Source organism: Eschrichtius robustus, chromosome 19 (genome assembly GCF_028021215.1).
Source record: "Eschrichtius robustus isolate mEscRob2 chromosome 19, mEscRob2.pri, whole genome shotgun sequence".
In the NCBI taxonomy this organism is placed as follows: domain Eukaryota; kingdom Metazoa; phylum Chordata; class Mammalia; order Artiodactyla; family Eschrichtiidae; genus Eschrichtius; species Eschrichtius robustus.
In genome coordinates this window covers 70270459-70288325 of record NC_090842.1, presented here as the reverse complement: position 1 = coordinate 70288325, position 17867 = coordinate 70270459, and the positions used below count along the sequence as shown (strand labels likewise).

At 55.8% G+C, this 17867-nt stretch overlaps 1 protein-coding gene across 33 annotated transcripts in view; it reads right to left on the bottom strand.

Moving 5' to 3' along the window:
- The window catches only part of LOC137752612 (tigger transposable element-derived protein 1-like), a 36955-nt gene extending 19848 nt beyond the window's left edge, over positions 1-17107 (bottom strand). For 14 of the 33 annotated variants that reach the window (XR_011071222.1, XR_011071229.1, XR_011071223.1 and 11 more), the window contains exons 1-3: positions 16975-17107; positions 12972-14334; positions 4746-4825 (exon numbers count right to left, since the gene is read on the bottom strand). Coding sequence is in view for 19 of the 33 variants with exons in the window: in XM_068527313.1 (XP_068383414.1) it covers positions 2493-4310; positions 4746-4825; positions 7751-8150 (2298 nt within the window). In the remaining 14 variants the exon portion in view is untranslated. The other 19 variants (XM_068527313.1, XM_068527311.1, XM_068527310.1 and 16 more) reach the window with 19 other exon arrangements.
- Between the last annotated feature and the right edge of the window lie 760 nt (positions 17108-17867).

Sequence of the window (17867 nt, the reverse complement as noted above, 5' to 3'; positions counted from 1 at the left end):
GCCGAAAGTCTCAGCCTCGGCGCCCTCCCCCTGCGCCCGCTTGAGCTCCTCAAACAGGCTGCGCGCCTTCTCCTGGACGAGCACCACGCTGACCGGCACGGCACGCCGGGTCTGCTCCTCGATCCACGCGCTCAGCAGCCGCTCCATGTTCTCCATCACCAGGCTGCGGCTGCGCGTCAGCTTAGAGGCCGCGTGCGGGGTGGCCGCCTGGGAACTCGCTCGGATCTTGTCCTTGTTGTCACGAATGGTGGCCACAGTGGAGGTGGAGAGCCCTAGTGCCCTCCCGATTCGGCTGAGCTTCTCTCCGGCTTCGAAGCGCCGCAGTACCTCCAGCTTCACCTGCAGGTTGATGGCCTTACGGTCCCGCTTGGCACTTCGGCGCTGGCCCGCCCTCGGCGGCCTCTTCAGGGGGGGCTTCGGGCCCGCATCACTCTCTCCGGACACCACAAGAGAATATTTATGTTCCCGCCCTGTGCCCGCTGATTTCAGGGCCGCTGCCGCCCCAGCCCTGACCCGCTGTAAAACGGGGAGACAACGTTTATCGGTGGGAAGTGCCGATGGGGCCTGGGTAGAACCCTTAGAAGTCACTGACTAGTCTCTTTAGGTGGGAGATTCGGGGCCACATCCGGCCACTCGATGAATTCTGGCCCCGTGGACTAAATAAACTTCACCCTCAGGATTGCAGCAAGCCTCTGAAAACCCACTACCACTTTCCGAGGGAGCCCCCCGCTGACACCACCATCCCAAGTCACCTACTCGCCGGCCTCCTGAAGCATCCAGGGTGGCGTATTACACCACAGACTGATGTCAGACCAAATACAGAAAGCAGAAATTACCAGCACGTCATAGCTGGGCCCAGGAACGGGCAGCCACAGTGTATAAGCCTCAGCTCAGAGCTTGGTGGCAGCCGGGGAAAGGAGGGGAACAAGCTGTCCAATTGGAGCCAACACGCTTCATAGCCCCGAGCTCGCAAGACCTTGAGCAATGTAATTAAGGGTGTCAGGACTCAAGGTTTTTGTTTCTGTGTGTTGTTCTGTGTGCGGCATGGGGGATCTTAGTTCTCCAACCAGGGATCGGACCCGTGCCCCCTGCCGTGGAAGAGCGGGGTCCTAACCACTGGACCACCAGGGGAGTCCCTGTTTTTGGTTTTTTTAATGGAGGAAATACTTGTGCAGGGTTCAATTACCCAATCGGGCTCCCGGAGAACCAGGCGAGGAGCAGGCCTGCCTCCCACCTTGGGGCCCCGAGGTGGCCAAGGAGACCCACTTCCCAGTGTCCTCCCACAGGGCGGTGGGCCAAGCACCTTGTTTCTTCCAGGAGCAGCACCTCTCACAGCCCAGCTCTACACTCTCGACTGGTGATGGGAGTCTGACAGTAAAGCAGCCCTGGGTGTTCTCTGAGAGTTGCCGGCAGGACACCGGCTGAGCCGGACTCGGGCAGATCTAGGCAGGGCCACCGCAGGCGTTCCCAGGCCTCGCAGTGTCTCAGGAAGACCCAGGAATGGCAGTCAAGGGTGGGAAAGGCCAGGGTGTGGTCCACTCTCCCCCCTCACCTGGCAGGAGACCCCAGCCATGCTCCTTGGCTGGTCTGCCCTCCTTCCCATGTGTGAGCAAGTCCCTCTGTCCTCCTGGGGAAGCCCCCTGGGTTACCCACCAGGATCAAAGACATGCAGGCGCCCCGTGACACAGAGATAAGCTTTGGTCCCTGTGTCTTGAGGCCGTCCAGAGGACAGGCAGGCCCAGGGGCAGCAGCCAAGATGAGGGTGTGTGTTCTGGGATGAGAAACCGACAGCGGCCCACATGCCCTAGCAGGGCTGGGCACATGACTCCAAGAGAGCCACTAAAAAGAGAGGCTGGAACTGCCTGTGCCACTGGAAGGGACCTCAACACGAGACGCAGTGAAATCAGTGGGGTGCAGAGCGTTAATGGGGCTTCCTTTGGAAATGTCTGTGTGCCCCGTTCACACACACGCCCATGTGTGTGAACTGCACGTTGTGTACAGGAAAGAGGAAGGATGTACGGTGGGTGGCAGTGGCCATCTCCAGAGAGGAAGACTGGCTGTGGGGTTTCAACTTTATGTGCTTTTCTGAAGGTTTGAATTACTTTATAATGCACATACATGTTTTATATACATTTTAAAATTTTCTTTAAAATGGGAGGATAAATAACGACTGCTGTATTTCTATCTCTGTGCAAGAGAGACTGCAACTACAGTAAGTCCCCTACGTACGAACGAGTTCCGTTCCGAGAGCACGTTTGTAAGTCCAATGTGTTCGTAAGTCCAACGACGTTAGCCTAGGTACCCAAATTACACAATCGGCTATACAGTACTGTACTGGAATACTTTTCACACGAATAATACATAAAAAACAAACACACACAAAAAATAAAGAAAACATTTTTAATCTTACAGTACAGTACCTTGAAAAGTACCGTAGTACAGTACAATAGCTGGCACCCAGGGGCTGGCATTGAGGGAACAGGCAGGAAGAGTTACTGACTGGAGGAGGAAGAGGAGGTGGGAGATGGTAGAGCTGAAGGATCGTCAGCAATAGGAGACGGAGGGCAAGTTGCAATTTCACTCACGCCTGACGTTGACGGCACAGGTTCTGGTTCCTTGCTGGATTTAATTCTATCTACCCTCTTGTAAAAACGATCCAGTGATGTCTGGGTGGTAGCTCTTTTTTTCTCGTCATAGATGACACGGTAGCACTGGATTGCATTCTGAACGGCTGCTGCCACCTTCGTGTACCGTTCTACATTCGGGTCCTGTGCCTCAAAAACTACCAGTGCCTCCTCAAATAAAGAAAACCCCCGTGCCATTTCCTGCGTCGTGAATCTCTTCGGTTCTTCAGTTACTTCTTCTTCCTCCTGCCCCTCTTCGTCCTTTCTCTGGGCCTCCAATTCCATCAGGTCTTCATTAGTCAGCTCCTCGTGTTGCACAGCAAGGAGTTCAATGAAGTCGTCCTCTTGCAGATCTAGCTCCAGCTTCTCGCTGAGGGTCACTAAGTTGCTGAAGACCTCTTTGGACTCCTCGTCCACCTTCTCAAATCCACGAAAATCGTGAACAAACTTCGGGCAAAGGTTCCTCCAAACCCCATTCATGGTGACGGCCGTAACCTCACTCCAGGCAAAGTCAATGTTCTTTATGGCCTTGTAGATGTTATAGTCCTTCCAAAATTGTCGCAAGGTTGTTCCTGATTCGTCACTCGCCTTAACTGCCTGACGAAAAGTGTGACGTAAGTAATATTTCTTGAAAGTCGCTATAACTCCCTGGTCCATAGGTTGGATGAGCGCCGTAGTATTCAGTGGCAGATGCACTACTTTGACGTTGGGATGAAAGTCATCCATGAATGGGGGGTGGCCCGGAGCATTGTCAAGCAGCAAAAGAATGTTGAATGGGACCTCCTTCTCCAAACAATATTTCTCTACCTCCGGGATAAAGTGGTGGAAAAACCAGTCCTGGAAAATGGCCTGTGTAACCCAGGCTTTGGGGTTACTCTTCCACACAACAGGAAGAGAGCCCTTGGCTATGTTTTTAAGGGCTCTTGGGTTCTCTGAGTGATAAACTAAGAGAGGCTTCAGCTTCATATCACCGGAAGCATTGCCACCAAACAACAGCGTGAGCCTATCCTTTGATGCTTTATAGCCTGGCATCAACTTTTCCTCCTTACTGATGTAACTTCGGTCTGGCATCCTCTTCCAGTACAGTCCTGTCTCATCCACATTAAACACCTGCTCGGGTAAATACGCGCCTTCATCAATAATTTCTCGAAGCGTTTCAGGAAATTCCCGGGCAGCTATTGTATCTGTACTCGCTGCCTTGTCACTTACTTTTACATTGTGAAGTTTGGCTCTAGCCTTGAACCGGTGAACCCAGCTACGGCTGGCATTAAAAGATTTGCCCTCTGATTCTTCGCCGTGTTTCTTCTTCAAGTCTTCATAAAGGCTCTTAGCTTTCTCTTGAATCAGCATTAAGCTGAGTGGGACTCGACGCTGACGCTGATCCTGCATCCACACACTGAGAAGCTTCTCCATCTCCTCCATCACTTTTCCACGCTTCTTCGTTATTATTGTCGACGTCATCGGCATAGCAGACTTCACATGTTCCATGATCTTGTCCTTGTTCTTTACGATTGAGCCGATGGTTGAACGATTCAGGTTATAAGAATGAGCGACGTCTACCATCTTTTCGCCTCGCTCCACTCTCTCAATTATTTTCACTTTTGTTTCCATCGTTATTGCGTGGCGCTTCTTAGCAGTACCAGCTACATCACCGCTGCTTTTACGCTTGCTTCCGGACATCCTGGGCTTGAAATAAAGATACTGTACTACTGTACTCTATACAGTACTGTAAAGTACACAAAAGCACAACCACTTGTAGAGGATGCACGCACATGACAATGTACGCCAGACACGTGAACTAACTTACGTGATTGGACATGCGAACGCATGTTCGCATCTTTGAAAGTTCGTAACTTGGAGGTTTGTGTGTAGGGGACTTACTGTACTCTGTATTCAAATGGTGTGAGCCTGGGGAGGCCCCATCCTCAGACCCAGGAGCTGGGAGAGGGTGCAGGGCAGGTCCTGAGCCCAGCCTGAGGGCGAGGGGCGGTGGGGGTGGGGGCTGGGCACAGCTGCTGAATGTGACCCTCCACAGCCTGGGGTGAAGAAGGTGGGGGGGGGGGGGGCGGGCAGGGTCCCGCAGGATGTGGCATCTCTGACTTTGGAGGACTCACAGCTCACCTGAGCTCCATCCGTGAAGGGCTTGGCCGGCTCTGCCAGGTCTCCAAACCGTTGGTCCTCGGGAGGGGCCTGGGCCAGTGCTGAGGGGAAACAGCAGTGTTAGTGTCTGCAGGCCCACCCTGGGGACAAAGGGGTGAGGCACCCAGGCCCATTACTCAATCCGGAGGTCAACATGTCCCACTGGCCGGGAACTCTGAGCCAGGTGAGACACCGCCTGCCCTCTGATTCACACACAACACCCTACCCTGGCTGACAGGCAGCCCCTTCCAATGCATACACACATACGTACCTCAAGAGCACACCCAAGGCCCCTGAAACCCAAGTCACTGAAACACCAAGGAAATAAGTCATTAGAAGCTTCCTTCGGCTGCAGCTGGGTGGTCAGTAAAGGGCTGACTTAGCAGGCCTGAGCTGTCCAAACCCTCCACACTCCAAACGAAAGTCTGGCCCTTGACCTGCTCCTGGGAGGGGACCTCTAAGCCCTAGGAAGATTCTGCCTGATGAGAACATCTTTGTTTACCTAAGTTCTTGGGTCACACAGATAGTTCATGCTAACGATGTGACATGGGAGTAACCCTGGGCCACACTGTACAGGTCTGACCTCTGGGGGGAGGTCAGGCTGAGTAACTAAGGTCAGTCATGTTCCATACCTCGGTGACTGACCCCCAGTAAAAATCCTGGACGTCACTGCAGGCGAGCCCCCCAGTGGCAGCATCCTGTGCGTGTCGTTGCACATCACTGCTGGGGGAATTAAGCATGACCCACACGACTCCCACAGGAAAGGACACCCGGAAACTCGTGCCTGGTATCTCCCAGACTGGGCACCTTTTTCCACTGTTGACTTTAATCTGTATCCTTTCACTGTAATAAACTACAACCACGAATATAATAGCCTTGTTGAATTCTGTGACTCCTCCTAGCAAATCACTTGAGGCTAAGGGGGGTCTTGGGGACCCCTGAACACACAGCAACAGCGACAGCCAAGGAAGAGCTTGGGACATCATTCTGGTCTCCCTGATAGCATCAGAGCAGTCACCTCCAAAACCACCCAGAGAAAGCCAGGGCCAGCCCCTACCCTCTCCCATGTGGGGGCATCGAAGGGGCCAGCAACAGGCTGAGAGCAGGTAAGGGTACGCAGCAAAGGCAGGAGTTTTCGTGTAAACGTGAGACCGTGCGGCTTCAGGGCTGAGTGGACATAACCATGCATGCCCCACAGGACCCTCGGGAGCACCAGGCCTGAATCCGTGCAGAGCCAGCAGGCTGCTTTGCCAACGTCCACACTCTTACGATGCAAAATCTCTTTTAATAGAGATTAGCGTGCATCACCTAAGCATCCGTCCAGTGGGAAGCTGGGTACCGGTACCAGGGAACAGTCCCCTAAGACGGCAAACGCTGCCCATGGCCCAGAGGACAGCCCAGCACGACAGCCAGACACCCTGGGAGGACTGTGGACCCATGCGTACAAGGTGTCTCACCTGCACCTCACGTTCATGCCTGGGTGAAAACCAGTCCTGCATTAGCAAGGTTTTCCTTAGCAGCAACTTTTGCAACATGTGCAGAACCGGCTTCATCCTGTACCCCTGGGAGACCCCAGCACCATCCAGCAGCAGCCCCACCTCCCAGCCCCTCCTCTGAGTCTCTAACTGTCAGAATTCCGACCTCTTCCCGGAGCGGACACAGCTCCCTGCAGCTCCTACCGCCATGACACCTTAGAGTTCTTTTTGTACTTTTTCACTCCTTCAATGCCTAGGTTACACTCTCTCCATTAAATCCCCTCTCTTAAAACAAGTGGTGCGTTAGCAGTTCCTCAAAAGGCCAGAGTTACCATGTGATTTAGCAATTCCACTCCTAGGTATATAACCAAGAGAATAAAGTATACGTAAGTTCACGTCAGCATTAACTGTAACAGCCAAAAGGTACAAACAACCCAAATAGCCATAACGGATAAACGAATGAACAGAATGTGGTATAACCACACAATGGAATACGACCAGGCATAAAAACGCGTGAGGCACTAACATACTGCACTGCGGATGAACGCGGGAAACATCAGAGTCGATCAAAGAAGCCCGCCATAAAAAGCCATGTATGATTCCATTTAATAAAACGTCCAGAATAAGAAAGTGTACAGAGACACAAAGCAGGTTCCTGGCTGCCAAGGCACTGGGAGAGGGAAGAATGGGGAGTGGCTGCTGACGGGCACGGAGTTTATTTGAAGGTGATGACATTAGACACGGGTGATGGTTGTACAAACCTGTGACTGTACTAAAACCCACAAAGTGTACAATTTTTTGATTATGTGGGTTACAGCCTAATAAAGCTGGGTTTTTGTTTGCTTGTTTAAGTGCTACGGTTTCCACCCCTCGATACAAGGGGCCAAGCAGGCAAAAGGAACTGCACAAATACACGAGTAAACAAGTAAACACATGCCAGTGTGGACCGAGGCGGTAACCAACCATCTCTCCTCCCTGCTGCACGGCTGTCACCTCCTCACAGGTGCGCAAGCACACGTCCAAGGTGACGACGTCACACAGCACGAACTGCAAAGCCACCCCTGGCCGGGCCGACCTCCGTGCCCACCTCCTCTTGCATCCACCCCCTCTAGAGAAAGAAGGACACCCTACTTGTGATTGGAGGTCTCACTGTCCAACTCTCAAACCAGACTGGGCTCCAACAGGCCAAGGACCTTGCCTCTCTCCCTCCCCTGCTGGACCCACAGGGCCTGGCACATGGCATGCACTCCGTGACCTTGCCAGGAAGGAGAAAAGGAAGAGAAAGAAGGCCAGTGCACCTGAGCAGGGGAAGCGCTACGCCAACCCCAGGCTCACACCTCTGGGAGGCTCAGCGTCTAGGAAAGTCTCCAAACATGCCACAGCTTCTGAGTCTTCTTCCCAGAGATGAGGACACAGGGCCTGGGCAGCGCGGGCAGGCACTCAGGACCCGGCGTCATGGGCTGTGTCCCCCTGCACTTTCCCTGCCCCCAAGCCCACTCCCCCGCGGCTCACCAGTCTCCTGCAACATCTGAGCGAGGTCCTCCACGAGCGCCACAGCCTCCTCGCCACTCTCGGGGCACTGGGACTCCACCCAGACCCGGGTGTCAGGCGGCAGCACGCCCAGGAACTGCTCCAGCACCAGCAGCTCAAGCATCTGCTCCTTGGAGTGCACCTCGGGCCGCAGCCACTGGCGGCACAGCTCGCGCAGCCGGGCCAGCGCCTCGCGGGGCCCTGCTGCCTCCTCGTAGCGGAAGCTCCGGAAGCACTGCCGGGGGTCCCTACCAAGCCCAGGCAACAGGGTCTGGGGCTGAGGCTTGAAGAACGGTTCAGGATCCCACAGGGCGGCCTCATCCTCCTCCATCTTGATGATCACGAGCTCTTCCTGACCGATGGGTGCTGGGTCGGCTGCCATGGCGAAACCTGGGGAAGCTGGCCTCTCTGCCTTCACTCAGGCCACACACACCGTCTTCCTGGGACACACACACACCCAGTCAGGGCCATGGACCACCCACACCCCTCCACCGACTCACACCCTGCAAGGTCACTTGCTGTGGCGGAATCTGTCCCCACACCTGGCCAGCTGACAACCTGGCAGGGGGACACCTCCAGCCTCGACCTCCCTATCTGTGCCCTCAAGAGGATGCCTCACACTGGGAATCTGGTTAGGACAGTGAGGGAGCGCTTCCTGCAGGGAAGCCTTCAGGAGTTCAGGCCAGACTGGGCCGGTAGGAGGGCTGCTCCTGGGGATGGGGCGTGGACATGTCCAGTGTCTCAGTGGCAGAGAGAATCCCATCAGCAGCCAAGCAGAGGTGCTGGCGGGAACTAGCAGAAACTCAGTGCCCAGGGAGGGTCCGTGCCCAGGGAGGGTCCAATCCCAGGGAGGCTCTGTGCAAGCGAAGGATACAGTCTGTGGGGCACTAGAAAGAGTGATGTGGGGGACAGGCTGGAAGACCAAGATGGTAGTGGGGACCGCATCAGTGCAGCCGCACGGGGAGAGCAAGAGCTGGTTCCTACACTGGAAAGACTTCCTTCCCTCATGGCACAATCCTATGAGGCCTGAGAGGCTCGGCCCAACTCAACTAGTCAAGGTCAACAATGGACAGTGAGAGAGACGTCCACGCTACAGTGCTAAACAAGAAAGTAAGCTGTGGTCCTCCTCACTTGACACGATCCCACTAATGTTAAAATTTCAAAAAGCAAAAAACAGGAGCTACTGCTACAAGTGTTCAGAAAAGGATCCTGAAAACCAGCAACGCCTCAGCTGGCAATTCTGGAGAAAGAAGCTGGAGTAGGACATCTGCTTTTTCTTTTGTAATGTCTGCAGAGCATCTGAATTTTTCTGCCAACGGCCATTTACTACCACTGTAACTTCAGAAAAGAACACAGATTGGGACTTTTTCCCTGATGGTCCAGTGGTTAAGAATCTGCCTTCCAATGCAAGGGGTGTGGGTTCAATGCCCCGTCCGGGAACTAAGATCCCACATGCCGCGGGACAATTAAGCCTGCGCGCCACAACTACTGAGCATGCGAGCCGCAACTAGAGAGAAGCCCGCGCGCAAGTAGAGAGAAGCCCGCGCGCAAGTAGAGAGAAGCCCACGCGCCGCAATGAAGATCCCGCGTGCCGCAACTGAGACCCACACAGCCAAAAAGAAAAATATATAAATAAATATTTAAGAAAAAAGAACACAAATCATTTTCAATGCCAATGCACGTCTTTAAAGCATTGGTCAGGGCTCCCCTGAACCAGGCCGCCCCATCCAACAGCCCCCAACCCCCGGCTCTCTCCCCCAAGTACCCTGAGATGACAGCTAGAGTGGAGGACGGTCTGCCCAGCGGAATCAGCAAATGCGAAGGCTGTGTGGCCTGGGCGAACTTGTACAGCCTTCGGCCAGGGAAGGATCTGGATTTAATCCCCCTATGCGGTGAGCGTCCCCCCACCCCGCCCGCACTCTCACTTTATACAGGCACGCACGCAGGTGCAGCAGGAGCAAAGAGGTGGTCTGAGCTGCAGAAATCCAGGAAGACTTTCCAGGGGAGGTGAGAAGTTTAGGGGGAGCTGGGTGGAAAGGTGGACAGAAGCCCAGGAATTCCGCCGAGAAAGGGACTAGCGCGGGTGCACGTGCACCGACCCCCGAGGCGTGGCGAGAGCCCAGCTCGGGCCAGAATCACTTCCGGGGCAGGCCCAGCCCCGCCGGACTCCATGTCCCAGCAGCCCACGCGCCGCCCTTCCCCGCGGACTCGCCGGAGTCCTCGGAAAGCGGCTAGTGTTCCAACGTCCCCCTTCTCCTGCTGCCCTCTGGCCAGCTGCACACACTGCCCCGGGCTTTTCCGACGCCTCCACCGCGTCGCGCCCAGACTCACCGCCCCCGGAAGCCACGCGGACGGCGTCAAACAACACCTTGCAGGAACAAAGAACAACCACCCTGGGGCCCCAGGACCACGAGCTTCCGTCCGCCCCAAGGACTATTTCCGGTGCCTTGTGCCCACCCCGCCCCTTCCCTCCCTTCCCTAGCAACCACGCACCTCCCCACGACAGGCTAGCGCCCGGAGGTGAGGGGGAGGTAACAATATACTTCTGCAACTCTTTGGCGACGTCCGGCGCCCGGAAGTGGAACGTACGCAAGCCCGGCCCTGTCCCGCGAGGCCCTCTGGGAAATGTAGTCCTTGGCCCGCCAGAGCAACAGCCCACGGGACCTGTAGACACTACATTTCCCAGAAGGCAGCGAGCACCAGCGCTCGGCGCCGCCGGGAAATGGAGTTCTTCAGGGGCCTGCAAGGGGGCGCCAGTGGCGCGACTGCCGACGCTCCGCGGCGCTTTCCCTGAGGTCCTGGCTGTGTCCCGGGTTCCGAGGTAAAGAGCTGTGGAGCTAGATGGGCCCATCCGTGCGTCGTCTCCGCCACGCCCTGCCCGTGCGACCTCAGATCCCCTCGCTTTCCGTCCGTTCGACTGTGCCAGGTTGCCCCTCAGCTGCCTCTCTACTCCTGCCGCCCGGCGGATGTGGCATTTCCTCCCACCTGGTCACCTGCCTCTTTCAGCTGCTGTGCCGCACTCCGCCTCCGTCGGGGCTGCTCCTGCTTCCCCGTCCTCAGGGCTTCACCAGCCACACCGTGCTGGGCCGCCTAAAACAGGCCCCTCTCTGATGCCTGGCATTTTGAAATGACCGGTTTCCGTAAGCTGGGGCGGCACCTCCCCAGAAAGCCTTCCCTATCATGTTCTCTCCTCTGACCCCAGCTAGGTTTGGGTCCCTCACAAGTCGCCCGTCATAGCCGTCGTCACACAAAATGTAACAGCCTTTGGACCGGCAGCTCCTGAAGCCAGTCTCTCCCACCCTGGCCTCCCCAACACCTAGCACATTACAAGTGCTCATAATTTGTGCAGTTTATTAATCCAGTCAGTCACCAGGCTCCTAAGAAAAGCTCTTCTACTTCTCCTTGCCATCCCTTTTGCCACGCTCCCCAAGAAAGCAAACAAGGGACCTCATCTGACCTTTCTCCCAGGAAGGCTGGACCCTGGAGCCCCTCCCTGGCCTCCGGCCCCTTTTACGTATTGACAGCAGGCCCAGCACTGCAAGAGTTAGCTGGGACAGAGGTAGAAGGAATCCTTTCTCCCAGCTTTACTCTTAGCATGCGTGTGTGTGTCGCGCGCACACGTTTATGGACACATGCAGGTACCTGAGTCGAAAGGAGTCCAGGAGGCCAGACAGCCCTGTCTCACCACCTGTGGCTCACCTAGCTGGAGTACAAGAACTCCTTCCCTTGATGACTCTGGGTTTTGGTGGCCCATATGGCATGTCTACAGAGTCTAGTGGATACCCCAGTGTGCTTGCTGTTACAATCTAGGGGGACAGGAGAACAAGCTGGAATGACGGGAGATAACAAGACCATCCAAGGAGTCAATCCATTGGAATCAGAGCCATGTTTCTAACCTTGGGGAGAGGCTGGGCTGCAGCCAGTGTGCTGGGAGCTGACCCTGAGGTGGCCACTGAGCCCTCAAGAATGGCTGAGATTTTCCAAAGAGCTCTAGATCTGGGAGACCATCGAAGTGACAGAAGGCTCAGCCTCAGAGGCTGGGGGGAAGCCAAGACAACCACGGCACAGAAACCCAGGGAAGAAAACATCTCCAAACCAAGGAAAGCCACACACGCCCATAGGCTCGGGCACAGGGAAGGTACCAGAAACCTCAGACAACACAAGCCGTGGAAGCCAGAAGGAGTGAGGATGGCACGGAAGGTGAGCAAGGAGAGTAGGAAACCCCCATCTAGAGTTGGCTAGGAAGAGTCACAACGGTGCACGGGCAGGTCAGGGTTGGCAAATAGGAGAGGCTTGTCTCAACCCTGGCCCCTCACCACAAGGAAGGCTACCCTGGTGGGCTGTGCTTGGCAACTGCTGTTCTACAGGGTGTGTCTCTGACACGGATGGGCACTCCTGGGTCCCGCAGCTCATCTGCCAATCAGAGAACACCACCCTCTTGTTCCCCAAGCCTGAGGCTCTGTGTGCCACTGTACAAAGATGGCAGTGCATGAGGTATGAGAACCATGGGTGGGAAGTGGCAGTGTCTACCCTCCAGAAACAACACGTCATCAGACAAAGCTCATCTGAGGTCAGGCCCAAGCCCTAAATCACACAGGACAGCCAAAGAGGTCTGTCCTTCAGGGTTTGTGCCCTTGGCTACTTGCCCACCCGCTGTGGGCCCCACCTGCGGTGAGTGCAGGCTTTCTGCCAACTCCTTTGTTGCCACCATCATGGGGCCTCTTGAGGCCCCGCAACTGCCCGAGCCTGTCGCCTCCTTTCCCGCTGCAGCTCTCGGAGGTGGGTGAGGGCACAGTGGACACCCCGGGACACCCGCAGGCTGCGTTCCCGGTTGGGATCGTTCTCTGTGAGGACTCGCAGGCCAGCAGCGAAGTGGGACAGCGCCTGGGCCAGGTGCTCAGGACGCAGTGCACCCACACTTGCTTCCTCGGTCTCCACACCCACCATGGCCTCCATGAGATCTGACTCTGGGCTTCTGGAGGCCAGGCCTTTCCCCGCCTCACAGGGCAGCCCAGAGCCACTGACATCCCCGACCTCCACCTCCCGGGGGGTGCTGCGGGGCGAGGGCTCCCCACGGGCCTGCAGCAGGTGTGCAACGTCGGCCTCGGCCACATCCCCGAGGCCTGCGTGGCTGGCTAGTGTCACAATGCTGTGACGGAGCTGGGGGACGGCATTGTGCTCGGGGGCACCAGCGGGCACGCACTCGGGCCAGAGCTTCCTCCAGGCACTGTTCATGGTGGCAGGCTGCAGCTCTGCCCAGGCCTTAGCGATGTTGTCTACAGCGGTCATGACAGTATAGCTGCGCCAGAACTCCCGCACGGAGGGCCGGTCTGTACCCGCCGTCTCCTGGACGAGCTGGCTGAGCGTGCGGCGCAGATAATGGGCCTTGAAGGCGGCAATGACACCCTGGTTCATGGGCTGGAGCAGGGCTGACGTGTTCTTGGGCAGGAACTCAACACGCACGTGGGCTGAGAGGCCACCCAAGTGGACGGGGTGGCAGGGTGCGCTGTCCAGCAGCAGCAGGGCACGGTGTGGGAGGCCATGGCTGGCACAGTAGCTTTCCACGGCTGGGCAGAAGCAGCCGGTAAACCACTCCTGGAAGATGCTAGGTGTCAACCAATCATTGCGGTTGGAGCGCCAGACCACAGGCAGGCTGGCCTTGGAGCAGCCCCTGAGGGCGCGCGGGTTCTCCGAGGGGTACACCAGCAGGGGCTTCAGCTTGAAGTCACCAGCCGCGTTTCCACCAAGCAGCAGGGTCAGGTGGTCCTTAGAGGCCTTGGGCCCAGGCCCCGCTGTCCCCTCCAGCGCCAGAAGCATGCGCTCAGGCAGCCGCTTCCAGAACAGGCCCGTCTCGTCCACGTTGAAGACCTGCCGCGGTGAGTAGCGGCCCTCGTCCAGGACGGTGCGCAGCACCGGGGGGTAGCGTGCGGCAGCCTGGGCGTCGGCCACAGCCGGCTCACCCGTCAACAGCACATTGTGGCGCACCTTGAACCGGGCGAACCAGCCGTTGCTGGCCCCGAACGTCTCGGCCTGGGCGCCGCTGCCCTGCTCGCGCTGCAGCTGGGCGAAGAGCCGGCGCGCCTTGTCCTGGATGAGAAGCGTGCTGACGGGCAGGTTCTGCCGCCTCTGCTCCTCGATCCATAGGCTCAGGAGGCGTTCCATGCGGCCCATCAGCACACCCCGGCAGCGGGTCAGCTGGGTGGTGCTGACGGGCGTGGCTGCTTGAGAATTGGCCCGGATCTTGTCCTTGTTCACGCGGATCGAGGCAACAGTGGAGGTGGCCAGCCCCAGGGCCCGGGCGATCTGCGTCAGCTTCTCACCCTCCTCAAACCGCCGAAGCACCTCCAACTTCACATGCAGGGTGATGGACTTCCGGTCCCGCTTGGCACTGTGGCGGAGGCCCATCCCAAGGGGCGCCTTCCCCAGCACCTGCGGGTGGGGGGTTGTCTTCATGCCGCTTCCCCGAGCCATGCACCTCAACAAGCTCTCTCCCCACTGCCCGTCCGCGGTAGCTACTGCCGTGCCCACAATGGCCTCTGGGCCTCTCCTGCCACGCCCGCCTCTGCCTGAAGAGGAGAACACGTGGGCATTAATGTGCGAGTACATGAGAGCCTGGACCACTGCCTGGCCTTCCCATGCTCTGACCTAAGGCCCCCAGCCCTGCTGACCACTGCCTCAGAGGCAGGCCCAGTCCCTTCTCTCCCTAACGCTAAAGACACTGCATACGCACTTCCCAGCACACTCTGCAGGTAGAGGAGCATTTCATTTAGTTTTAGCTTATGAGACCAAAAAAAGTTCTGCGGGGAGACTTTGTTCTTCCCCCAGAAAACCTCTTGCAACCACAAGGAGATGCAAAGAGAGTCTAGAAATCCTGACCCATCTCTCAGACACTGATGAGTAGAAGCATCTCCATGCCATCCAGAGACATGAAACATCAGTGTGGGAGACTGAATAACGGCTCCTAACCACACCCACATGCACATCCCAATCCCAGGAGCCTATGATAAGTTCACCTTTCAGGGCAAAAAGGACACTGCAGGTGTGATTAAGTTAATAATCTTGAGAGGCGGAGATTATCCTGGATTATCCCAGTGGGCCCTAAACGTAATCAGAGGGATCCTTGTAAGAGGACACAGAAGATTTCACTCAGTCAGAAGGCAATGTGACCACTGAAGCCTAGAGCTTCCAGAAGGAACCAGCCCTGCCAATACCTTGATTTTAGCCCAGGAGCCCCATTTCAGATTTCGGACCTCCAAGACTCTAAGATAATAAATTTGTGTTGTTTTAAACCACTAAGTCGGGACTTCCCTGGTGGCGCAGTGGTTAAGAATCCGCCTGCCAATGCAGGGGACACGGGTTCGAGCCCTGGTCCGGGAAGATCCCACATGCCGCGGAGCAACTAAGACCATGCGCCACAACTACTGAGCCTGCGCTCTAGAGCCCGTGAGCCACAACTACTGAGCCCACGCGCCTAGAGCCCGTGCTACGCAACAAGAGAAGCCACCGCAATGAGAAGTCCGCACACCGAAATGAAGGGTAGCCCCCGCTCGCCACAACAAGAGAAAGCCCGCATGCAGCAACGAAGACCCAACGCAGCCAAAAATAAACTAATTAATTAATTTAAAAATAAATAAACCACTAAGTCTGTAGTAATATGGTAAAGCAATCACAGGAAACTAACACAGAAGGTAACCTCCTTAATTCTTGCCACCACCGTGGAGTACTTGGGGATAGAGGAGGAAGGTGGTTCTCCACACAGCAGTCGGAATGATTCAGTAAGAACCAAGTCAGGGGGGAATTCCCTGGCAGTCCAGCGGTTAGGACTCCGGGCTTCCACTGCAGGGGGCACAGGTTCAATCCCTGGTCAGGGAACTAAGATCCCAGCAAGCCGCACGGCACGGCAAAAAAAAAAAAAAAAGCAAACAAACAAAACAGTGGCTTCTCTGCTCAGAGCCCTCCCAGGCCTCCCACATCTCTGAGTCAAAGCCACAGTCATCACCAGCTTTAGTCGAGGGCCTCCTTTGTCCTTTGCGTACTCCTGACCACATCCTCAGGGCAGACTAAGGGCACTCCCGACCCAGGGGCCTTTGCTACTGTGGTTCTTTGGCCCACAGTGGGGGCCCTTCCCCGTAATCTGCATGGCTTATTCCCTCTTCTGCAGGTCTCTGCTCAAATGTAACCTAACCAGAGAGGCCCTCCCCACCTATATTTTATTATGCATCCATCACACGTTGCCTGAGGGCAGGAGCTGTACCTACTGAGCACTCTGTTGGGTCTCCAGGCCCAGGAAGAGAGCCTGGCACTTTGGAGGCATCCAACAGTCACTTGCTGACTGAATTATTTAATGAAGTATAGTGATGGAGGCAGGCTTCTCGCTTTGTCCCTTTTGCATTTCAAACCATGTGAAAGTAGCACCTGATCAAAACAGTAAAAGTTTTTTTTTAAGGAATGCGTGTGAAAAACAAGGACAGTGCCTGACAGGTCTTTGTGTTTTGGGAGTGTCCATGGCACTGAGGAAGAGTACCTTCAGGGACCCATGGGCTGCACCTGGCTTAAAGGGGAGGTGGGCATGGGGAAGGCTTCCTGCCTGGAAGGAGGCCCCAAATTCCGAACCACTCACGCGCCCATCCCTCCGTCTCCACATCCCTGCCTTCGCCTGCTCACCCACAATTTTTTTCTTTTTAATAAATTTATTTATTTATTTATTTTTGGCAGCGTTGGGTCTTCGTAACTGTGCACGGGCTTTCTCTAGTTGCAGCGAGTGGGGGCTACTCTTCGTTGAGGTGCGCGGTCTTCTAACTGCGGTGGCTTCTCTTTGTTGAGGAGCATGGGCTCTAGGCACGCGGGCTTCAGTAGTTGTGGCACGCGGGCTCAGTAGTTGTGGCGCACGGGCTTAACTTCTCCGCGGCATGTGGGATCTTCCCCAACCAAGGCTCGATTCCCAACCACTGCACCACCAGGTAAGTCCCTCACCAACAATTTTAAATTAAATTCATTCATTCTCTCCCGCCCGCTCTAGAAAGTCCCCAAGCCCTCCGACGGGGAAGGCGCCAGACTACATTTCCCAGAAGGCCGCGGGGCCGCCGGAGGCCCCGATTGGCCCCCTCGCGCGCGTCCGTTCCCTTCCCCCCACGGGAACCAAGGGTATAGGCGCCTCGGCCCCTTCCCCCCGGAGCCCGGGCTCCCGCGCGCCCGACCGCTCTCACCTCCGGACCGCGACGTGGGCCGGCTTCCTCAAGTGGGCCGACTGAGCTGCGGCCCCTCCCCGTCTCCGGCCTCAGGTGCCGCTTCCTGGCGGCGGCCGAGGCCAGCCTCCATCTTGTCGGCGGAGGCGGAGGTTGCCGGGCGACGGCCGGGATTGGAGGAGGCAGCGTGGGCCCCGCCCCCGACGGCGCGCTAGGTGCTGCGTCCAGTCGCCCAGGGCCTACCGGGAAACGTAGTTCGGCGACGAGGCCGCCGAGCACAGAGTCCAGCCGGGGGCGCCCAAGGCCGCCTCTGCCCAAGGCCGGATTTCTCGCCTATTAATTTCTCTCTCCTGTCTTTCCTGCCGTCTACTTTCGGTCTCTTTCTTTTCTTTCTTTTTTTTTTCTTCTTTCATAAAGTTTTTAATAGCCTATAATTTTCTTACGTGTACACTAGTAACCTTAAAAAGACAAATATTTACTACCAAATGTTAACTACTGTACAATTTACAAAAAAATATAATTTTAAGAATTTGGAATAATAAAGGGAAGGTACCTACTTCAAATGGATTAAATAAGAAAATTCCACTTTTTAAGAAATTTAACCAGGAAATGGGAACTTTCCAATTTCTCTAAAGGAACACCAAAACATTTTACTGAAGTCAGAGAACTTACTATTTTTGTTCAAGACTTCATCTACATAGTTTTAAATAAACCCTAAAAAATATTTTCCAGTATATGTAAGGCCTCTACACAGAGCGCACGACTAGGGAAAAAAGGACTCCGTCAGAATGAGAAGCCATGAAGAACAGAGATATGTCTTGTTCACCTTTACATCTCCAGTTCCTACCATAGTGCCTGGCTCAAGGTGAAAATGCTTAAGCAATGGTTGTCGCCTTACATTGAACCAGGCAGAT